The sequence below is a fragment of the Muntiacus reevesi genome, chromosome 21 (genome assembly GCF_963930625.1).
Source record: "Muntiacus reevesi chromosome 21, mMunRee1.1, whole genome shotgun sequence".
NCBI classification, from domain to species: domain Eukaryota; kingdom Metazoa; phylum Chordata; class Mammalia; order Artiodactyla; family Cervidae; genus Muntiacus; species Muntiacus reevesi.
This window is the reverse complement of record NC_089269.1, coordinates 50,091,150-50,114,726: the sequence shown is the minus strand read 5'-3', so window position 1 is coordinate 50,114,726 and position 23,577 is coordinate 50,091,150. Positions and strand designations below refer to the sequence as shown.

At 46.1% G+C, this 23,577-nt stretch overlaps 1 protein-coding gene across 1 annotated transcript in view; it reads right to left on the bottom strand.

Moving 5' to 3' along the window:
- Positions 1–23,577, bottom strand: part of IL10RB (interleukin 10 receptor subunit beta) — a 30,193-nt gene that overhangs the window by 3,069 nt on the left and 3,547 nt on the right. The window contains exons 3-6 of the mRNA XM_065913453.1: positions 20,081–20,238; positions 18,405–18,571; positions 13,814–13,961; positions 6,034–6,194 (exon numbers count right to left, since the gene is read on the bottom strand). Of these exons, the coding sequence (XP_065769525.1) occupies positions 6,034–6,194; positions 13,814–13,961; positions 18,405–18,571; positions 20,081–20,238 (634 nt within the window). The remainder of the gene's footprint in view (positions 1–6,033; positions 6,195–13,813; positions 13,962–18,404; positions 18,572–20,080; positions 20,239–23,577) is intronic.

Genomic DNA, 23,577 nt, shown 5'->3' with positions numbered 1-23,577 from the left:
AATTGGAGTCTAATTGCTTTACAATGTGCTGTTAGTTTCTGCTGTACCGTGAAGCGAGTCAGCTATATGCATTCATATGTGTACACATACACACATATACGTACACATGCATACACACGTGCACACATGCACACACACGTGTACACACACGTACACATGCATGCATATGCGTACATATTCATACATACAAGTACACATTCATACATACACGTACACATTCATACATACAAGTACACATACATACATATACGTACACATGCATACATATGCATACACATGCATACATATGCGTACACATACATACATACACCTATGCTCCCTCTTGGGCCTCCCTCCCCTCCCCATCCTCCCCACCAACATCATCGCAGAGCCTGAGTTGCGCTCCCTGCGCTGCACGGCTGGTTCCTACGAGCTATCTGTTGTTGCTCTGTGCTTTGTTTCGTTTTCTTGGCCATGCCTCATGGCACGCAGGGTCTTAGTTCCCCGACCAAGGATGGAATCTGTGCCCCCTGCAGGAGAAGTATAGAGTCCTAATCACTGGACTATCAAGGAAGTGCCCTGTTCCTTTTCACTTTTGAAAAAACTGTGCCTGCGTCTTAGTTGCTCAGTTCAGCTCAGTCACTCAGTTGTGTCTTTGCGACTCTTTGCGAACCCATGGACTGCAGCATGGCCTTCCTGTCCATCACCAACCTCTGGAGTTTACTCAAACTCATGTCCATTGAGTCAGTGAGGCCATCCAACCATCTCATCCTCTGTCATCCCCTTCTCCTCCCACCTTCAATCTTTCCCAGCATCAGGGTCTTTTCCAATGAGTCAGTTCTTCAAATCAGGTGGCCAAAGTATTGGCCTTTCAGCTTCAGCATCAGTCATTCCAATGAATATTCAGAACTGATTTCCTTTAGGATGGACTGGTTGGATCTCCTTGCAGTCCAAGGGCCTCTCAAGAGTCTTCTCCAACACCACATTTCAAAAGCATCAATTCTTTGGTGCTCAGCTTTCTTTATAGTCCAACTTTCACATCCATACATAACTACTCGAAAAACCATAGCTTTGATTACATGAACCTTTGTTGACAAAGTAATGTCTCTGCTTTTTAATATGCTGTCTAGGTTGGTCAAAACTTATCTTCCAAGGAGCAAGTGTCTTTTAATTTTTTGACTGCAGTAACCATCTGCAGTGATTCTGGAGCCCCCAAAATAAAGTCTGTCACTGTTTCCACTGTTTACCCATCTATTTGCCATGAAGTGATGGGACCAGAGGCCATGATCTTAGTTTTCTGAATGTTGAGTTTTACTTTTTCCACTCTTCTCTTTCACTTTCATCAACAGGCTCTTTAGTTCTTCACTTTTTGCCATGAGGGTGGTGTCACCTGCATATCTGAGGTTATTGATATTTCTCCCAGCAATCTTGATTCCAGCTTGTGCTTCAGCCAGCCCAGCGTTTCTCATGATGTACTCTGCATATAAGTTAAATAAGCAGGGTGACAATAAATAGCCTTGATGTACTCCTTCCCCAATTTGGAACCAGTCTATTGGCCCATGTCCAGTTCTAACTGTTGCTTCCTGACCCGCATACAGATTTCTCAAGAGGCAGGTCAGGCAGTCTGGTATTCCCATCTCTTGAAGAATTTTCCACAGTTTGTTGTGATCCACACAGTCAAAGGCTTTGGCATAGTCAATAAAGCAGATGTTTTTCTGGAACTCTCTTGCTTTTTCGATGACACAATGGATGTTGGCAATTTGATCTCTGGTTCCTCTGCCTTTTCTAAATCCAGCTTGGACATCTGGAAGTTCACTGTTCACGTACTGTTGAAGCCTGGGTTGGAGAATTTTGAGCATTACTTTGCTAGTGTGTGAGATGAGTACAATTGTGCAGTAGTTTGAACATTCTTTGGCATTGTCTTTCTTTGAGATTGGAATGAAAGCTGACCTTTTTCAGTCCTGTGGGCACTGTTGACTTTTCCAAATTTGCTGGCACGTTGAATGCAGCACTTTCACAGCATCACCTTTTAGGATTTGAAACAGCTCAGCTGGAATTCCATCATCTCCACTAGTTTTGTTCATAGTGATGCTTCTTAAGGCCCACTTGACTTCGCATTCCAGCATGTCTGGCTCTAGGTGAGTGATCACACCATTGTGGTTATCTGAGTCATGAAGATCTTTTTTTGTACAGTTCTTCTGTGTATTCTTGCCACTTGTTCTTAATATCTTCTGCTTCTGTTAGGTCCATACCATTTCTGTCCTTTATTGTGCCCATCTTTGCATGAAATATTCCCTTGGTATCTCTAATTTTCTTGAAGAGATCTCTAGTCTTTCCCATTCTATTGTTTTCCTCTATTTCTTTGCATTGATCTTTGAGGAAGGCTTTCTTCTCTCTCCTTGCTATTCTTTGGAACTCTGCATTCAAATGGGTATATCTTTCCTTTACACCTTTGCCTTTAGCTTCTCTTCTTTTCTCATGCCAAATTCAGACTTAAATTGAACAAAGTAGGGAAAACCACTAGACCATCAGATATAACCTAAATCAAACTCCTTACCATTATACAGTGAAAGTGACAAATAGATTCAAGGGATTAGATCTGATAGAGTGTTTGAAGAACTGTGGACGGAGGTTCATGACACTGTACAGGAAGCAGTGATCAAGACCATCCCCAAGAAAAAGAAATGCAAAAAGGCAAAATGGCTGTCTGAGGAGGTCTTACAAATAGCTGAGAAAAGAAGAGTAGCTAAAGGCAAACGTTATAATATAAGTATCTATGTAATATCTCGCAGTTTCCCTGGTGGCTCAGGGGTAAAGAATCTGCCTGCCAATACAGGAGACACAGGTTTGATCCCTGGGTTGGGAAGATCCCCTGGAGAAGGAAATAGCAACCTCCTCCAGTATTCTTGCCTAGAAAATCCCAAGGACAGAGGAGCCTGGCAGGCTACAGTCCATGGGGTTGCAAAAGAGTTGGACACGACTTAGTGACTAAAGACCAACAACCGCATAATACCTCAATCTTTGTTATTATCCCAGAGGGGGACGTTTCCACGAGGGGACGCGGGAGGGATTCCACCAAACTATAAGTTATAGCTGCCACCTTTTCACGTCAGGATCCTTGTGCCAAAAAACTAGCCAGAAAGGAAAGGAATCAGGAATCACTACCTGGATCATCAGGGAGAGAAGAGGCTGCTGCTACATGATGGGGCCCGGGGGAGGGGGGGACTCCTGCCCAATTCTGATGGCACGTGAAGAAGCACAAGAGGCGGGGTCTCTGGTGTCCTGTGACCAGGGGCTCAGGCCTCGCAGAGCGGAAGGTCTGAGTCGCTCCCGCCAGGTCAGCAGCGGTTGGTCTGGGGAGCAGGCAGCAGAACAGTGAGGTCACGGGCATCACTTGTGCCCTTGGACCGGCTGCAGGGGCGGGGCTGACCCTTGTTCCCTTAACCTTCCTCTTGTAACCTTCCCTGGGGGAGCAGCTCGACTCGGCTTTTAAGAGAAGCTGCAAAAAGACAATCTCTTTAACAAGTGGTGCTGGGAAAACTGGTCAACCACTTATAAAAGAATGAAACTAGAACACTTTCTAACACCATACACAAAAATAAACTCAAAATGGATTAAAGATCTAAATGTAAGACCAGAAACTATAAAACTCCTAGAGGAGAACATAGGCAAAACACTCTCCGACATAAATCACAGCAAGATCTTCTATGACCCACCTCACAGAATATTGGAAATAAAAGCAAAAATAAACAAATGGAACCTAATGAAAATTAAAAGCTTTTGCACAACAAAGGAAACTATAAGTAAGGTGAAAAGACAGCCCTCAGATTGGGAGAAAATAATAGCAAATGAGGAAACAGACAAAGGATTAATCTCAAAAATATACAAGCAACTCCTGAAGCTCAATTCCAGAAAAATAAATGACCCAATCAAAAAATGGGTCAAAGAACTAAACAGACATTTCTGCAAAGAAGACATACAGATGGCTAACGAACACATGAAAAGATGCTCAACATCACTCATTATCAGAGAAATGCAAATCAAAACCACAATGAGGTTCCATTACACGCCAGTCAGGATGGCTGCTATCCAAAAGTCTACAAGCAATAAATGCTGGAGAGGGTGTGGAGAAAAGGGAACCCTCTTACACTGTTGGTGGGAATGCAAACTAGTATAGCCACTATGGAAAACAGTGTGGAGTTTTCTTAAAGAACTGGAAATAGAACTACCATATGACCCAGCAATACCACTTCTGGGCATACACACCGAGGAAACCAGATCTGAAAGACACACGTGCACCCCAATGTTCATCGCAGCACTGTTTATAATAGCCAGGACATGGAAGCAACCTAGATGCCCATCAGCAGATGAATGGATAAGGAAGCTGTGGTACATATACATCATGGAATATTACTCAGCCGTTAAAAAGAACTCATTTGAATCAGTTCTAATGAGATGGATGAAACTGGAGCCCATTATACAGAGTGAAGTAAGCCAAAAAGATAAAGAACATTACAGTATACTAACACATATATATGGAATTTAGAAAGATGGTAACGATGGCCCTATATGCAAGGCAGAAGAAGAGACGCAGAAGTATAGAACAGACTTTTGAACTCTGTGGGAGAAGGTGAGGGTGGGATGTTTCGAAAGAACAGCATGTATATTATCTGTGGTGAAACAGACCACCAGACCACCACTCATGGGATGCATGAGTCAAGTGCTCGGGCCTGGTGCACTGGGAGGACCCAGAGGAATCGGGTGGAGAGGGAGGTGGGATGAGGGACCGGGATGGGGATTACGTGTAACTCTATGGCTGATTCATATCAATGTATGACAAAACCCACTGAAAAAAATAAATAAATAAAAATAAAAAAAAAAGAGAAGCTGCACCCCTGGGTCCTAACGGTTTACACGTAGGCTGGAGTGGATGCTGTGATGCGCCACCCTCACCCCAGTCTTCTTTAGGAAGCAGGGGCCTGCTCCCTCGGCTGCTGGGAGTGGGGCTCCCAGAATCCCACCACGGGAGGTTCCCTGAGCTGAAGGAACTTCTCCATCCCAACTGCGCCTCCTTCCTGGGCGAGCCCACACCCAGCCCAGGGGAGACGCGGGCTTCACTTCACATTTCCTTTCACTTCATTTCTAACTGAAACGAAAGTGAGAATATAACCAAGATTTCATTTCTTAAAGCCGCTTCTGTCCTACAGGCTCTATCCAGGCACATTCTTTCTTCCACCCAGACGTTCTGAAAGTAGCTTTCCTGTAACCCAGTTAGTAAAGAATCAGCCTGCAATGCAGGAGACCCTGGTTCCATTCCTGGGTCAGGAAGATCTCCTGGAGAAGGGATAAGGTTACCTACTCCAGTATTCTTGGGCTTCTCTGGTGCCTCAGCTGGTAAAGAATCCGCCTGCAATGTGGAAGACCTGGGTTCTATCCCTGGGTTGGGAAGATCCCCTGGAGAAGGGAAAGGCTACCCACTCCAGTATTCTGGCCTGGAGAATTCCACGGACCGTATAGTCCATGGGGTTGCAAAGAGTTGGACACGACTGAATGACTTTCACGTTTTTTTAAATTTTCTGGAGGAAAAAAAAAAGAAGTGCTTTCCTAAAGCCTGGGACGCTCGTCCCGTAATTTCAGGCTCTCTGAGATGTTCCCCGCTCTGACACTGCTCCTGCCCCTCCTCCATCCCTGGCTGTTCGCGGCACTCAGCCCAGAGTGCTCTCTTTCCCGTCTTTTCTGCTCTGAGCTCGGCTTGGTCCCTTCCTGCTCTGGGACCATCAGCTTGGCTCTCGGACGACTTGGGCCTCTGGGCAGGGAAAGTCAGAGAAGGAACAAACATCCAGGCTGGAGGGGGGGCTTTTAGGAACAAAACCTCTGTCCCCTTCCCACAGGGCTGCTGCCCGAGCTCAGACTTCTCGGAAAGGGCACCAGGAACGGGACCTGCGCCCAAGGCTCCTGTCATCCTCCGAGAAACCATGCCGGGCTGACTCAGGCGGCTCTGACTCCGAAGGTCAGCGTCTTCTTACCCACATCTGGCTCCGTGCCACTACCTACCTCTTTCAGGTGCTGCGGAAGAGAATTCCTCGGGGGGAAGGCGTGCCTGGCCTTCCTGTAACCGCACCGCAGCAGGAAGAAGCAGCCGAGCAGCAGCAGGACAGCGGCGCACACGGAGGCCACCAGGACGCCGCTGGCCACGATCCAGGACGGGGTGGTTTCTGCAGGGGTGAGGGGCTGGGTCACACTCGCGCCATGCCCGGCTTGGGGGGTGGCGACCTTAACGCTCTTTTCACCACCATGATCTAATGACCCCTTACCATGGGGCGGAGGAGGGGGCACAGGAGTGTCTCAGAATAGCAGCAGCTATTCGAGGATCTGGAGGTTTTCAAGTCTCACCCTTTCCTACCATCTTCCAAGTTGGGCTTCTGGGGCATGATTGCTGATACGCCCCAAAAAGCAGCAGCTGCATGAACTCTGATCCCTGTTATCTACCCACAGGGGAGCCATCAGCTCCCTGTTCTGCTGTTCCATCAGCAGAAAGCGGGGCTCCCCAGGCCCCAGAGCCGCAGTCCTGAGAACTGCACAGGGGACCCCACCTGACCCCCTGCGTGCAGAGACCTCCCCACATGCTAGTGCCCAGCAGCCTAAAGCTGATCTCTGGGTGCCCCCGCCCTTCCCCAGCACCTCTGTGGGCTCCTGTCTGGAAAAACCCCAGGCTACCAAAAGAATTCACCTCTGTTCTACCAACTCTTGACGTTCCTTTCTTAGTGCACTTTCCTAAACAGCTCAGGACTGTAAATGCTTCCTCTCTCCCTGTGAGACCTAAATTAACTCCTACAATCCAGGAGTGTCTTTCCCAAGGATCTGGAAGCCAATCCTTTGACATGTCATCATCAGGATGGAGCATCACGACAGAGGAAGAGTCTCTGTCTCAGAGTCCCGGTGGGATGAATACCGCAGGTGATAAAATCCAGTTAGCAGCAGACGCAGAAAACGGCCTAAGTGCGTTAACATCACCCCATGTGCCCACCCAGTTTTGGTCATTTGTCACTTCTGTGACCCCGATCTCTTTGTCCCAATTCCCAATTCTGTCTTTAAAATGCCCCACCAGCTCTTTCCCCTTCTCCAGTCATGAATGAATCAAATCTGTTGTTACCACCTTAACTGATGTCCAGCTTTATCTTGGACCGTCTCCAGGGGGTCACCCTTGGTGGCCTGGCTCCCCTCATCTAGCACCAGGCCCCTCTGCCAGCTGCCCACCTGGCCTTCCTGTGGCCCAGCCTCCTGATGCAAACTGAAAAGCCTCAGGTGCTGGGAGAGGCCAGGAGAACGAACCTTGCCCTGGAAGAGCAGGTCCCTCCATGGGGATTGCGGCAAAGTGTCAACTCTTACTTCCCCAGGGCAGATCAAAGAACTCTGATCGGCACAGAGTCCTGGAGCCGCCTGGACGGCCACCCCCGGCTGGCCTCTCCCAGCACTTGGCACAGTGTGTGGCCATAGACATTCCTTAAACATCGAGTGACTGGTGAGGGCACCCAGCAGGGGGGAGAGGCTGGACGGGCCTGCTGCCCCCTCTTGCACTGTGATTAACACTGGCAGTGACCTTGCAGCCTGTCCAGCTCGTGCCCTGGCCGAGTTCAGGGAACTCACTCCTTATCCCTGCGCCCCATGAATTATCTTTTCAGTTACTAGGATCGAGAGGTGGTGCCTTTAGCAGGTTCAACTCAGATGGGTCTTCTGGGTGGATACAGGGTCGTGGGGCAAGGGAACTGGTGGGGGTGGCCCCCAGGCTTCACGAGAGCTGATGATGGTAGGTCAGCTTGGGATCTGACGTCCCAGCTCTGGAGGAAGTTCCAGGACCCATCTACTCATCTCCCTATCTTTCCAATTAATATTTCTGTAGCTCTCTAATTTGCCATGCATCGGAATCACTCATTAAATATTCATTAAACGTTGACTGCTGGGCCCGAGCCTGCACAGTTGGTGGCACTGTGATGACTCCCCTGGGGCAGCTCCTGGGCCTCCTTGGGCCTCCAACCCAGACGTGTCAGCGTCTTACACAAGGGCATTATCCCACGGGCACACCTGGTTCATGGTGACAAAATTCAAAAGATGCTTTTGTGACCTACCAAGAAGGGGAAATGGGGAAGAAGAGGGGATACTGCTTTACATAGGCTGTGAATTGTGGGAGAACCTAGTAATCAACTGAACTGAACTGAACTAGTAATCAACACTCTCTGTGTAAAGCTCCCTAACTTGCTTCAGTCTATCTGACCACGCCGTCAGGTCAACTCCCTTTTCCTGTTTCACCCGCGGCAAGTCATGCCTTTGCTTATGTATGGGATCAGTCTGTAGGTATGGGCGGAGACGTTACTTCCTGTTATTTACTGGTTGAGCTGACTTCAGGCGAATTACTTCATCTCTCTGAACCTTCACCTCCCTTCTGGGAAAGGGGAGAAGAACCTTTCCACACTTTCACTGAAAACTTGTGAGGTTTAAACAGGAGAACTACATTTAAACAAACAAACAAACAAACAAACTCTAAACTGATGTTTGACAAAAGCAGGTTTTCAGTGGGCTGTTCTTTTATGAAATGTCTGAATTTTGTTAGTTAACGAGTGATCATTTAGAGTCACAAGATATTTGAAATACTTCTCTTTTTGGTCCAAGTGTGTGCCTCATGCCATGTTTCATGACATAAGCCCTAAGTAATATTTAAAGGCGTGATTTTATTTTTTAAAAAATATGTATTTATTTGGCTGTCAGGTCTTAGCTGCAGGGCTCTAGAGCACATGGGCTCAGTAGTTGTAGGGCTAAGCTGCCCTACCGCACGTGGGATCCTAGTTCCCCGACCAGGGATCAAACCTGCATTGCCTGAAATGGAAGGTGGATTTTTAAACCACTGGAGCATCAGGGAAGTCCCTAAAAGTATGATTTGAATAGTAACAGTAATGACACCTAACTCATATTGCAGGCTGACCCCGTGCCTGGCACTGTCCTGGGTGACACCTTTGATTACTCTCCTGTAGGTGAGTAGGTGAGGCGATTGAGGCACTGGGCGTTCAGGACCTGCCCCACATCACTCACTGTGCTGGACTCACAGCAGGGAAGGATGGGACACGGGACAACCAGGCAGACTCAGGCCTGGAGAAAGCAGTCGGCAGGTGTTCAGAGGAAAGAGTGAAGACCCCAAAGTCAGGATTCTAGTCATTTAAACAGGATGGTGCTCGCAGGGCACAGAATTCTCATTCAACTACAGATGATTCACGAGATGAATAAAAAGGCAGGCTTTTGGAAGTTCCCTGGCGGTCCAGTGGGCAGGACTCTGCGCTTTCACTGCCAAGGGCCTGGGTTCAATCCCTGGTTGGGGAACGAAGATCCCACAAGCCTTGCTGGACAGCCAAAAAAAAAAAAAGGTTTTTTGGTTTCTTATTAAGGCAGGCTTTTGTTATTTAGAGGCACTTGTTGGGAGGCTCAGCCACAAGGTGGAACACAGGCAGGCAGACTGAGCCTTGGACAGCCATGGCTCGGCGCTAGCCGGGGGCTACAGAAAAGACAGAGAGGCAGAGAACTCCCTCCAGAGGGACAGCAAGACTCCATATTCCACGTGGCTCTGCATTCCTGAGAAACCGTGCTTAATATTATTGCTGAATACTTTTGGATGACACTGGAAAGATCACGTGACCGGGTGAGATGAGAGATTCCTGGATTTGGGCAAGTAACTTGTGCAATAACAAAAAGCAAAAGAAACCTCAACAAGATTCATGAAACTCCAGGCTGGTAAGCCTGATTCCGTGTCCAGAAAACAATACAAAAATTCTAAAATGGATCGTTAAGTGGCTACTTGTTGTTTAGTTACTAAGTCGTGTCCGACTCTTTTGTGACCCTCTGGACTGTGGCCCACCAGACTCCTCTGTTCATGGGATGTCCCAGGCAAGAATAACTGAACCAGATTGCCATTTCCTTTTCCCAGGATCTTCCCAGCCCAGGGATTGAACATGTGTCTCTTGCACTGGCAGGCTGATTCTTTACCACTGAGTCACTAGGGAAGGCTGAAATTACGGCAAAGCTGCGTTTTTTTCTCAGCTGCTCTGAGACTCTATGGACTGCAGTATGCTAGGTTTCCCTGTCCTTCACTGTCTCCCAGAATGTGCTCAAATTCATGTTCACTGACTTGGGGATGTTATCTAATCATCTCATCCTCTGCAGCCCCTTTTCCTCCTGCCCTTAATCTTTTCCACCATCAGGGTCTTTTCCAATGAGTCAGCTCTTGGCATCAGGTGGCCAAAGCATTGGAGTTTTGGCTTCAGCATCAGTCCTTCTAATGAATATTCAGGGTTAATTTCCTTCAGGATGGACTGGTTGGATCTCTTTGCAGTCCAAGAGACTCTCAAGAGTCTTCTCCAACACCACAGTTCAAAAGCATCAATTCTTCGCCGCTCAGCTTTCTTCATGGTCCAACTCTCACATCCATACATGACCACTGGAAATACCACAGCTTTGACTAGACGGACCTTTGTCGGCAAGCTGATCTTCCTGCTTTTTAATGTGCTGTCTAGGTCGGTCACAGCTTTTCTTCTGAGGAGCTGTGTTGCGCTGTCCTTCGATGCTCAGTCGTGTCTGGCTCTTTGCGACCCCATGGACTGTAGCTGGCTAGGCTCCTCTGTCCACAGGAATTGTCCAGGCGAAAATACTGCAGTGGGTTGCCACGCCCTCCTCCAGGGGATCTTCCCAACCCAGGTCTCTTGCACTGCAGGTGGATTCTTTACCATCTAAGCCACCAGGGAGACATTTTTAAATTTCATGGCTGCAGTCACCATCCACAGTGATTTTGGAGCCCAAGAAAATAAAATGTGCCACAGTTTCCACTTTTCCCCCATCCATTTGCCATGAAGTGATGAGACTGGATGCCATGATCTTAGTTTTTTGAAGGTTGAGTTTCAAGCCAGCTTTTTCCATTTTCCTCTTTCACCCTCAGCAAGAGACTCTATAGTTTCTCTTCACTTTCTGCTATTAGAGTGATATCATCTGCATATCTGAGGTTGTTGATATTTCTCCCAGAAATCTTGATTCCTGCTTGTGATTCATCCAGCACAGCATTTCACATGATATACTCTGCATATAAATTAAAGAAGCAGGGTGACAAAATATAGCCTTGACATACTTCTTTCCCAATTTTGAACCAGTTAGTTGTTCCATGTCTGGTTCAAACTGTTGCTTCTTGATCAGCATACATGTTTCTCAGGAGACAGGTAAGGTCTGGTATTCCCATCTCTTGAAGAATTTTCCACAGTTTGTTGTGATCCATACAGTCAAAGGCTTTGCATAGTCAATGAAGCAAAAGGAGACGTTTTTCTAAAATTCCCTTGCTTTCTCTATGATCCAATGTATGCTGACAATTTGATCTCTGGTTCCTCTGCTTTATCTAAACCCAGCTTGTACATCTGGAAACTCTTGGTTCACATACTGCTGAAGTCTAGCTTGAAGGCTTTTGAGCATAACCTTACTGGGGTGTGAAATGAACACAACTGCACAGTAGCTGGAGCATTCTTTGGCACTGTCCTTCTTTGGGATTGGAATGAAAACTCACCCTTTCCAATCCTGCGGCCACTGCTGACTTTTCCAAATTTGCTGACATATTGAGTGTAGCACTTTCACAGCATCATCTTTTAGGATTTGAAACAGCTGAGCTGGAATTCCATCACCTCCACTAGCTTTGTTCATAGTGATGCTTCCTAAGGCCCACTTGACTTCACACTCCAGGATGTCTGGCTCTAGGGGAGCGATCATACCATCGTGGTTATCCCAGTCATGAACATCTTTTTTGTATAGTTCTTCTGTGTATTCTTGCCACCTCTTCTTCATCTCTTCTGCTTCTGTGTGGTCCTTGCTGTTTCTGTCCTTTACTGTGCCCATCCTTGCATGAAATAGTCCCTTGATATCTCTAATTTTCTTAAATATATATCTAGTCTTTCCCATTCTATTGTGGGCTGTTTTTTTCAAGCTGTGTTCTTGGAAATGTTCCTTCTCAAAAAAGGTATTGAAAGATCAAACATGCTAAAAATGCTCATATATAGGGTGTTTTTTTCTGAGAGGGAGAAGCAGTGAACCTTCATTTCCAGGCACATCTGACTACAGGGCTCTTGTTTTGGGAAATATCCCATAAACATTCACTGGGACAACACAACTGTGTGTCCCCTGTTTGGGGAACACAACTGGGACACCCAACAGTGTTGGGTCCCAACAAAGTTGGGACAATAATGCACTTGGCACTGGGTGTTGACTTCAGCTGATATTTGCCAAAGTCTTTCACGGTGACTTTGCGGACAGTCAAACACAATAGCTTAGAAAATAGTCCACTATGTTCATATGGATTGGTGACCATTAGGTAGTTAAGCGGTCTAGAGAAAGGCGTATCCTGGACACACCAATGGTTTAAACAACAAACTGTTAAAGATCCTGAAGCTCTTTCTAGCAAATCAGTTTTTCTTTGAAAGACAACACAAAATTGGGTGAGAAATACATCCAATGACAAAAACCAACATTCAGGAAGAACTTGATAAACTGAAATGACGATGCACCATGATGGCAGCAACAGCGGCCTCAGGACTGCAGTGACACAGAAGATGGAAAGTTTTCCCCTCTATCTGGAGGAAATTTTTTTTTCATATGGTTACACAGTTGCTGGGCATCATTCTTGTTGCCTTTTGTTTTTAGACCTTTTATTTTATATTGGATTATAGCCAATTAACAATGCTGTGACAGTTTCAGGTGTACAAATACATGCTTCCAGTCTCCCTCAAACTCTAGAGATAATTCTTTTCTTACAATTGCTCTCCTTTGTATTTCTGTAAACCCCAGATCACGGCTTTGCTTTCCAAAGGCACTCCATAAATGAAAAGAGCCAGGATCAAGACCTGCTTGTGTGCATCTGAGCTGGTGGATCGTCTGGACAACGTCTTTAAATAACAAAAGGCCCCTCATGTGTGTGCAGACTACAAGATTTTATCATCTCGAATGACAATACATCTCTACATAATTACTCAGTGTCTAGGCCAACTGGTACCCTCCTCTCCCCTCTTTTCCTCCTTCCCTTCCTCCCTCCCTGTGTTTTAAGAAACATCAAGTGTGGAGGCACTATGCTAGATACTGGGGCACATGTATCTCATATGTGGGGGACTGTGTGGAGGTTCTGGTGCTATAATTCATGAGGAACCCTAAGACTATCTTGCTGAGGACAGTGGTGGGGTTTCCAAACTCTTCCTACGATGGGGGAAGGAACTGGACGTGTACAGCCTGGGAAGGAAAGGTGTCTAGTAGAGGGCATCTGGGCTCAACCTTTGCTGGGTGGTCTTGGGAGGACTGAGACTTCCTCAGGGAGCCCAAGAGGAGAGAACAAGCATGCTGGAGGTGGGTGTGTGTGGGGAGACCTTAGTTCCCTGGACGGAAGGACTGTCCATCAATCCCTTGGATCTAGGAGTGAACAAGCTGCCTCAGAAGGTGGTGGTCTCCTTCCCAGCAAGAGGCTCAGTCAGTCAGGGATGAACTGGAGTTTGAGCTGGGTGATGATCTCTAAGGAGCCTTTCAGCTGGCACACTTGCTGGGAGTCTCTAAAGCCACTTAAGATGCTCAGAGGAGGGAATTCCCTGGCAGTCCAGGGGTTACGACTCTGTGCTTTCACTGCAAGAGACACGGGTTCAGTCCCTGTTTGGGGAACACAGATCTCACAAGCCTTGCAGCATGAACCCCACCACCACCACCACCCACGTCCAAAAAAAAAAAAAAAAGAGGGTGCTCAGAGGACACAGAACTGCAGATGGTGCATCTCAAGACTCACCGTCAATGGTTGTTTGCTCACAGACAGGCTCACTCCATTCTCCAGCTTTGTTCCGATCAGGAAGAAGCCCTCGAACCTGAACACAGTAAGTTGTCTGTGACTCAAGATTTCGGAGGAACTCGAAGTCGTACTGACCAGAAATTGAAAACTAGTAACAGAGAAAAAAATCAGAACATGCCTCAGCAGTGAAGGGACATCACTTCCCATTGCCCCACCCACCCTGCCACCTGCCACTTACTGGCTATAATCTTTACTTCAGGCTCAAAATAGGAGGATAAAGGAAGCAGATACTCCTCCCAGGTCATCTCAGGTGACCCTGAGATCATTCTAAGTGGGAAGGAGGGGGAAGGACAAGGATTGACCATGGTCCTGGCAAATTGCCTTATTCCCTGAATTCCCTAGTCTAAATGATATGCAAACCATCCCACTTTCTTTTTTTCTTTTTTTAAAGATAAACCAGTTGTATGGGTTGAATTTTGTCCTCCCAAATTCTTACATCAAAATGCTAACCCTAGTACTTTCAAAAGTGACTGGCTGGACAGGTTTTTTTAGATGTAATCAACATAAATGAGGTTATTAGCGTGGGCCCCAGTCCAGTATGACTGGTGTCCTTAAAAGAAGAGGACATTTAGACACAGACGGGTACACAGAATGCCACTTAAAGATGAAGGCAGGGACTGGGGTGATGCCTCTATATACTAAAGGATTCAAAATTGGCCAGCTCCCACCAGAAGCTGGGTGGGAAGCCTGGAACAGATCCTTCCTCTTGGTCCTTAGAAGGAACCAATCTTGCTGACACCTTGATCTTGGACTTGCAGCCTTTAGAACCTTGAGACGATACATTTCTGTTGTTTCATCTGTCCAGTTTATGGTACTTTGTTACTGTAGCCCTGGCAAATGAACACACCAGTCATCTACAGTAAGACCCAATGTTACTTCTGGCCCTAGCTGCCTGGGGTTCTCCTCTGAATCACTTCTCCGTTCATGCACCTGGGCTGCCCTCCCCGAGCGGCTCATCTCACCTCAAGGATATACACCATAGCCTGCCTCTGGTGGGGCCATCCCAGACTTATCTTAGTTTAATTTGAACATAAGATATCGTAATTGATGGTATATTTCTGAATTTGAGAAACCAAAATAGTGTTGCAGGGAAGAACAAAATCTGACTCCATATTGGATCTGTTTCCTTTACTTTAACCTTTGCTTCCTACGAGGATACTATTTTGTTGTTCACTACGAGGATACTATTTATATGTAATGGGCTGCCTGGGGGTACCCTGCCCCTCTCCTTTACTCTTAGACCAGAGTGCCATTGTTCAGGATTCTGTCCACCTGTGAACGGCTACAGGAAGGAAGAAATGAACACAGCCAGCACCCCCCACCCACCACCCCAGAGGTTGGCCATTCCAGGAGATACTTGCGAGATTAATGGCCTTTTTACTTCCTCACTTCCTTCCCCTCTCTATTCTATAAAAGAACCTGGCACCCAGAGCCCGATAAGAAGGTTATTTTGAAACATTAGTCTGCCATCTTCTCGGTTTTCTGTTTTTTCAAATAAAGTCATTATTCCTAGGCTCAATACCTCCTCTCTGATTTATTGGCTTGTTGTGTGGTGAGCAGAGTGAGCCTGGATTTGGTAACAATAGTTTCCAGCAAAATAAAGGGAATTAAAAGAGTACACATGGCCTGTATTTCCAGCATGGTTACAAACTCCTTATAACAGGGCCTTGTGAAAAATTTGCCTTGTGAATAGGAGTTTCAATAGAAACTGAGCACAGACTGTTTTCACTTTAGTAATTGGTCACTTTTCTTTGGGTGTTGGGCTTGCTGACAGCTTGTCTCTGTTCTTTTCTTGTATGAGAAGCTGAGCTCCCTGAAGGCAAGAACTGGATTGTACCAAGTGAAACATGACAAGTATAGTCCCTTGCATTGCAAGGCCAATTCTTCACCACTGGACCACCAGATAAGCCCCAACTTCTGGTTTTATCTCCTCACTCTCTCCTTCCAGGAAGAAAGAATTTCTAGAAGCTTTTAATATTTTTAGTTCAGGGACTTGAGCTGGTGGCACTGTATCAGAGACACTTGCATTCTAAAAGGGAACCATTTAATCTTATTTCTCTCAAGCTGCTGTAAACAGAATGCCAAAGACTGGGTGGCTTATTGACACACATTTCTTTCCCACAGCTCTGGATACTGGGAAGTCCAAGATTAAAGCACCAGCAGATTTGGCCTCTCAGGAGGGCCTGCTTCCTGGTTCATTACTGGGTTTCCCTGCTGAGTCCTCCCCAAGGGGTGGAAGGGGTGAGGAAGCTCTCTGGGGCCTCCTCTAAAAGGGCGCTAAGACCACTCACAAGGGCTCCACCTTTATGATCTACCTCCTAACACCATCACACTGGGGACTGGATTTGCAGAAGGGTGAGGGCTGGGCAGGGGTAAAGTGGCACAATCACTGAACTGCTAGCATGATAAACTGGTGGAGGCGGCCCTGCAGGCACCAGTGAGGCACACGCTGGGGAGCACGCAGCCTTTCCCACACTCCGCGTGCTCACACCAAAGTCTTCCCACCACAGGCGGAAGGAAGGGCAAATGTGCGACCATATGCCAGGCCTGAGGGCATATTCTAGACCAGAAGCTAAAGATAGACTGAATTTTGCATTTCATGCCTGGGGAAGGAGGCACTCAGGCCCTGGGTAACTGTGGAATCTGATTCTTAATCAGATCCTTAATCTCCTGCTCGCTCCAGGAGTTATCTTTGTATCTCAGAGTTTAACAGGGACCCCTGCATTCGACAAGTAATCAAAAAACTTATTGTTCTGTACTGCTTCCTAGACACACATAATCTCAGGGTCTTGATTATAAGCAAAATCATCTTTCCTGTGAAGAAGGCAGATATCCTACATCATTTAACTAAACATTTAAAAAAATTGAAGTGTAGTTGATACACAATATCTTAGTAGTTTCAGGTGTACAACAGTGTGATCTGATATTTGTATACATTACGAATTGATCACAATGGAGCATTTTTGGGGGGAAATTAACTTGAGATTTTGGGGGACTACACAGTATGTAGATATAAATTTAATTACATCATTCCTCAGATAATACAGGATTCACTGGTAGCTCAGCTGGTAAAGAATCTGCTTGCACTGCAGGAGACCCTGGTTTGATTCCTGGGTCAGGAAGATCCGCTGGATAAAGAATAGGCTGCCCACACCAGTATTCTTGGGCTTCCCTTGTGGCTCAGCTGGTAAAGAATCCTCCTGTAATGCATGAGACCTGGGTTTGATCCCTGGGTTGGGAAGATCCCCTGGAGAAGGGAAAGGCTACCCACTCCAGTATTCTGGCCTGGAGAATTCCATGGACTGTATAGTCATGGGGTTGCAAAGTGTCGGACCCGACTGAGCGATTTCACTTCACTTCACTTCACTTCAGACAATACAAACGGGTGACCTGTTCTTGCCAAATGCATGAGCAGTAGTGATTTAATGTAGAGGAGATAACATATATGTAACATAACTTACATAACGTATACGTAAGTCAGTTTAGGACCAAATATGACATTCGACTCAGAAGCACTAAAAGAATTAAAGGTGACCAAAGATGAATGAAAATAGTATTTTAACCTGTCTACACAAGGGGAAGGGACTCTCACATATTGACCCATACACAATGTTCAGGCGATGGGACAAGTTTACCTTTCTTTTTACTTTTTTCACTATGTCATTAAATTCCTCAACAATCCTGTGAAGTAAGTTATTTCTCCTGCATAGATGTGTCAGTTGTGTCTGACTCTGTGCGACCCTATGGACTGCAGCCTGCCATGCCCTTCTGTCAATGGGATTCTCCAGGCAAGAGTACTAAGAACGGGTTGCCATGGCCTCCTCCAGTGGAGCTTACTGACCCAGGGATCGAACCCGGGTCTCCTGCACTGCAGGCAGATTCTGCACTGCTGAGTCACCAGGGAAGCCCCAGAGTAGGTTATTCTCTCCACTTTATTAATGAACTGAGTTACATGCCCATTTTGCAGACCTGAGAAGCTGAGGTCAAGACTGTGACCAGAGTCACACAGGGCCAGGGGCAACATGCCAGCAGGGCCTTCCCACTCCCAGCTCATGTTTTGAAAGGCATTGCTCCTGAAAGAGGAAGAAAGCAATGGGGAGAGGCGGGGTCAGTCCTGTAGAACACGACACCCAACATGCATCCACGGCTGGGGCTGCCCCGACCACGGGTTTGATCATCCTGTGGAGTATGTGGGGCCCCATGCACCGGATTCCAGTGACCCCGCTCTCCCCCAGCCAGTGGCTGAGTCAGCTTGGCCTTCTCCAGCAATCTCCCTCTGGGGAGAGAAAGGCTTGTTCTCCTGCACCAGCACCCAGGAAGTCTGCCCATGAAGCCTGGGAAGTGCGACCAGACACACCAGCCAGACCCAGAACGGGTACCTTCTGGAGCTCAGAGGACCAGGCCTGAGATCCTCTGGACCATAAGGTGCTGCCACCTGGCAGGGCTTTTCTCCATCATCGTGGCCTCCAGCCAGCGCTGCACAGAGGACAGGGAGCTGACATCGGCAACGCGCGTGATTCACTGCACTTACCTTTTCATCAGAGCCGTTTTTCCAATACTGCACATGATAAGTCCATGAGTTATAAATGTTCCTCATGGTCCATGGTTCAGGTTCATTCTCGATTCTTGGGGCAAAGAAACGCATATGTAAAGAATTAGCAAGTGCTTCTACTTGCATTCTGGGAGGTCCGATAATGGCTGAGGACGAGAACAAAGCAAAATGACAACCGAGATTCACATGTTAGAAACATCAACATTTACTTTTTGTAACTGGGCAGACCAACTGGGCTACTGAAGTACTCTGCCCTTTGATACACCACTGTGGTGATGTTGACTGATGTGGCTAAGGACAGTTAGATTTTGTTTCTTAAAAAAAAAAACAAACAACTTTTTACCTTTGCCTTTATTAATCAGGTTTGGTCCTTTTATATTTATTGTGATTTCTGATATATTTGCAATTATTCCAACTACATTACTTTGTGTTTTCTGTAAAGACTGCTTTTTTTGTTTTTAATGGCTATTCCTCTCCCCCCCTCCCTTTTTTTTTTTTTTTTTTGGTTGGGTTGAGTTTTCTTTATTTCCATTGCTGGGTTGGAAGCAAGAGATGGTATTTCTATTTTTAGTGTTTAACCTATATAATCTATATATTTAAACCACTTTCCAACAAATACATTTTCCAACAAAGTCTGAAACCACTCCCCCATTCCCAAAGCTCTTTTACTAGACATTCACGTGATGGGTTCCTTCGACTCATTTGGGTCTCTGGCCAACTGCCGCCACCTCAGAGAGAACTGTCTCACCGTGCTATGTAAAGACCAGCTCCCCCCACTCCCTGTCCTGGCACCTTACTTTATTTTCTTTAGAGCCCCAGTCACTATCTGTCATAAAATATGTATCTGTTTATTTATCACCTGTCTTCCCGATCAGAATGTACATTTCACCAGGGCAGGGGTTTTTGTCTTGTTCACTGCTGTAGCTTCAGCACACAGTAGATGCTCAATAATAACTGTGGAATGAATCATGAATGGCCCCGGGCAATCGTGCTGTTTGAGTTATACCCGGTATTCTTGTCTGCTGACTCTTACATCTGGGGGGCTGCAAATAGGCCTGGGTTAGCCTTCTACCCTGTTTCTACCCTGCTAGAAGCTGAAGACCAGATAAGCACATTCATCATGTGTTTTCCGAAGCAAGTATAAATAGGTCCACATGACATTCTGAAGCATTCTCCCATCACATAAACTTCAAGAGGCAAATAGCGGATGTGGGGTGGTCACTGCTGAGAGCCCTGGCACAGACGCGGCCCGGGTGAGCTCCTGTGCTGCCTGCTCACCACCCCTGTGACCTTGGGGCAAACTGCCTATCTACTGATATTTGGCATCAGTTTCTAAAGAGAACTTCCACAAATGGGCCTTGAGATAGGATTTGGAACCAGTCAGGAACTGGTAAGTCTGTTCAGTTAAGGAGCTGTACAGATAATAATAAATAATAAACCTGTACTATGTTTATTGCCTTATGCTGATCCTGTTCTGTCTCTCCCACAATCTTCCTTAAGGTTACAGCTCTCTTTATTACAACCCCTTTGCTCCTTATCCAAGGCCATCCACTTGGTGGGCACTCAAAAGAATTTTTGCCCATGGGCCAACCAAGGGGGAAATAATCAAGGCAGGGTGATGACATTACAATGAGATGAAAACTAAGGTGGCTTACTGTCATCCACAGGACAGAAGGTGATGTTTATCCAGTCTGAACTCTCATCAGCAAATTCAGCCCTGACTCTCAAGGTGTGGTCACCATACTTGGAAAGACTTGAGAAATCGCATTCCGTCAACAAAATATGTGTGCATGTATCTTGGAATTTCCTGTAACTACAAAATCAGAAAAAAAAAATCATGAGAATCCTATTTGGGAAATTAAAATGGAGGAAGTCTTGTTCAGGCTTCAGAAGCAGGAAAGCAGACCCTTGACCTTGCTTCTGACCTGCCTGGACACTGCCTAGATTCCAGGCCTGCCCATAAGCACAGCTAGTCAGGCAGCACTTTAGATAAGAGAGGGACTGGATCTTGGAATTCTTGAGCTTCTGGTGAAAGTGAAAGTCACTCAATTGTGTCTGACTCTGTGACCCCATGGACTATACAGTCCAGGGAATTCTCCAGGCCAGAATACTGGAGTGGGTAGCTGTTCCCTTCTCCAGGGGATTTTCCCAACCCAGGGATGGAACCCAGGTCTCCTGCATTGCAGGCGGATTCTTTACCAGCTGGGCCACCAGGGAGCTCCTGGAGGTCTGGCCAACCACTCCTGGGGTTTAACAAAATCCTATGATTCACAAGATAAAACAAACAGCATCATAAAAATGTTAAAGTAAAACGAGAGCGCATTTTGGGGTGCAAACTGATGACCTTAGTTTTTGGCCTGGGATTATAGGCAGGAGCCTCTGAAATTGCAATTTGAAGTCTAACCCATGGAGTGAACACACTACCCAGGACCTTTTCCCAATTGGGACTCCAGATTACTATTAACCAGGGACTTCCCGACTGTTTAATTGAGATGTCAGTTGGCCCAATTTGGTGATGCACGTGCTGTTACTTTTTCCTATCGTTTCTATTTCTCTTCTTTTAATGACTGTATATTGAAATTAAGTTAAATAATCCTCTATTAAGGATTGAAATTGTTTAATTGTATGTAATGAGTGGTTTCTTTTGTTAATAAATCCTTTGAACCTGAAATGAAAGTAAAACTTTCAGCAAAACAAGGTTGAACCTCTATCTCTCTGAGGTTGTCACTGCATATGTGCATTTTCTAAACTGTGCTCCATGGGACCTTAATGATCCTTGATGTATCACTAAGACATTTAAAAAACAATCCATCCCATGGTCAAAAAACCTGGGGCAAAAACGAGATGAAACATCAATAGATGTCTCTTCTCAACAGAACTCCTCAGAGCACATGTCTTTCCAGAAAGGGGTTGACTATTCAACATATTTGACTGAGAAAGCTTCCCTTTTTGCTTATGTATCTCTGAAAGTTGTGGGGCATGTCCATATACATACATTATATGTGAAATGTCCATATACATACATTAGCCAAAATAGGTACGTCACAATGATTTCAAATAATGTCCTATATGTGACTATGGCTCAATCATGCTAGAAAAATTATAAAAAAAACTCATTGGCCTCAGACCTCCAGGCCAACACCCAGAGGGAGGGTGGCAGAAACAAGGGGAAGGAAAGGGATGTAACTTAACCTCACAATGGCCTCAGGAACTATAATCAGCCCCACCTGATGTAAGGAAGATCCTGATCCAGGATCTTGTCTTGCAAAAAGTAAGAATTTAGTCTGATTGGCACCTTCCTGCCTTGGTGCCAAAAACAATCTAGCTGCCCTCAGAGGTGACAATGAAGGTGATAAAAATAATAACAACCAACGTTTGTCAAGCATGCAGGTGTCCAGCAGTGTGCTATTTCAACAGTATTACCTCACCGAATTTTCACAACTGCAGGAGGGCAGAAATGACATCACCCTTATTCTACAGACAAGGCACAGGGGTGGAAAGTCTAGAAACTCGCTCACGGAACTCAGGTCTGCTTGACTTCAGAGCGCCACCCCCACACTCCACCCCACTCTTAGGAGGCAGAGATAAGTGGGCTTATGCTTTTTTACTGTCTGCTTTTTTCACTTAATAGGCCACAAACAATCAACAGGCCTCAATCAATCAACTTTTCATGGATGCTTAACATCCCATCATTGGGAAAATCCAGGGGTCATTCCCTTGAAGGGGGTCTTCCCACATGTGGCCATTTCTTCCATGCATTTAAACTAATGCATCAATTGACCAGAACACAGATTATTTTAACAGTTATTTTGCAGTGACTTCCCTTTCATTAGGTCATTTTTTAATAGTATCTACACATATTTTTCTTTCCATTAAGTAGTTAACATGATTTGTTCCTTGTATTTACACCTAGTTGTTTTAGATGGTTCCATATTAAAATCACCAGTACATTCTTTGAAGCCCCACCCTTGGCCACCCCTATCCAACGCACACAGACAATGAGAGTCTGTGCTGTGTGACCACTCAGGCTGAATTCTAATCAAATGTTTTCTAGAGCCATAGAAGGGTAAACACATTTTCAGGGTCAAGTTTCTTCCACGCCCAGCGTATGTTTTGCTTTCCTCAGCAGAGGCCTGCACATCCTTGTTCAGGAGACTGGAATCCAGGTATCCACTCTTGGTTATTGGCAGCTCTCATCTAAAAGACAGACATCTAAAACCAAACACTTCTACTCCAATGGCAAAGAAACAAAAAACAGAACAATAAGAAATACACTACAGGGAGAGAGAGAGACAGAGAGGGAAGTTAATTTTCCACAACGAAATCCCCAGAGCTATCAAGACAGGATGGAGAAAACACAGAGATGAAATTAACCAATCAAGGCTAGAAAATACATGGCAGGAGAAAAAAATCAAGTCTCTGGCTGACCCTTCTTAAGTCCTAGGGGAAACTGACAAAAGTGGAACATGGACTGAGGTAGCAGGACTGTATCACTGGTTAAACTGCCAAATCTTAGATGCTGCTGCTGCAGTGATGTAAAAGGTTATCCTTGCTCTTATGAAACACACAGTGAAATATCAAGGGGCAGAAAGCATTATGTAGGACAGACACACTGTGGCAGACCTTAAAAACTGGTGAATGTGGATAAAGGCTATTTGGAAGCTTTCTGCATTATACTTGATATTTTGAAATGGTTTGCTACTTGGGAATTATTTTGAACTAAAAAGTTGAAAAAACAAGTAAACAAAGGTGATCTTATTTATCTTTCTCCTCCTCTGACTCAGCAAGCTCTGGATATGTTGGGAAAGCGAGGTGTGCAGGACCAAAGCGCCTGCATCTCGCATCTCCTCCCGGCCCACTGAGGGAGCGTACCTGCCTCTGGCCGTTTCTGAGTCGCTCGGGGAGCAGGCGTGCAGCTCTCTGCCCTTGGCCTCCTGTTGCTGCTCTGCGCCCCACACAAAGACACGTCACCTGCAGCCCAGCCTGTGACATGCGGCAGCAGGCCTGACACGGAGAAACTGACAGGGAGGGTGGACCCTGGGAGCTCGGGCATTACTGAGATAACAGCGGGGGGTGACACTCACCCTTCCTTCTTAAGCCTCTGCTGGCTCCAGAGGAGACGGCTTTCAACAGCCAGCAGCTCTCTTACAAT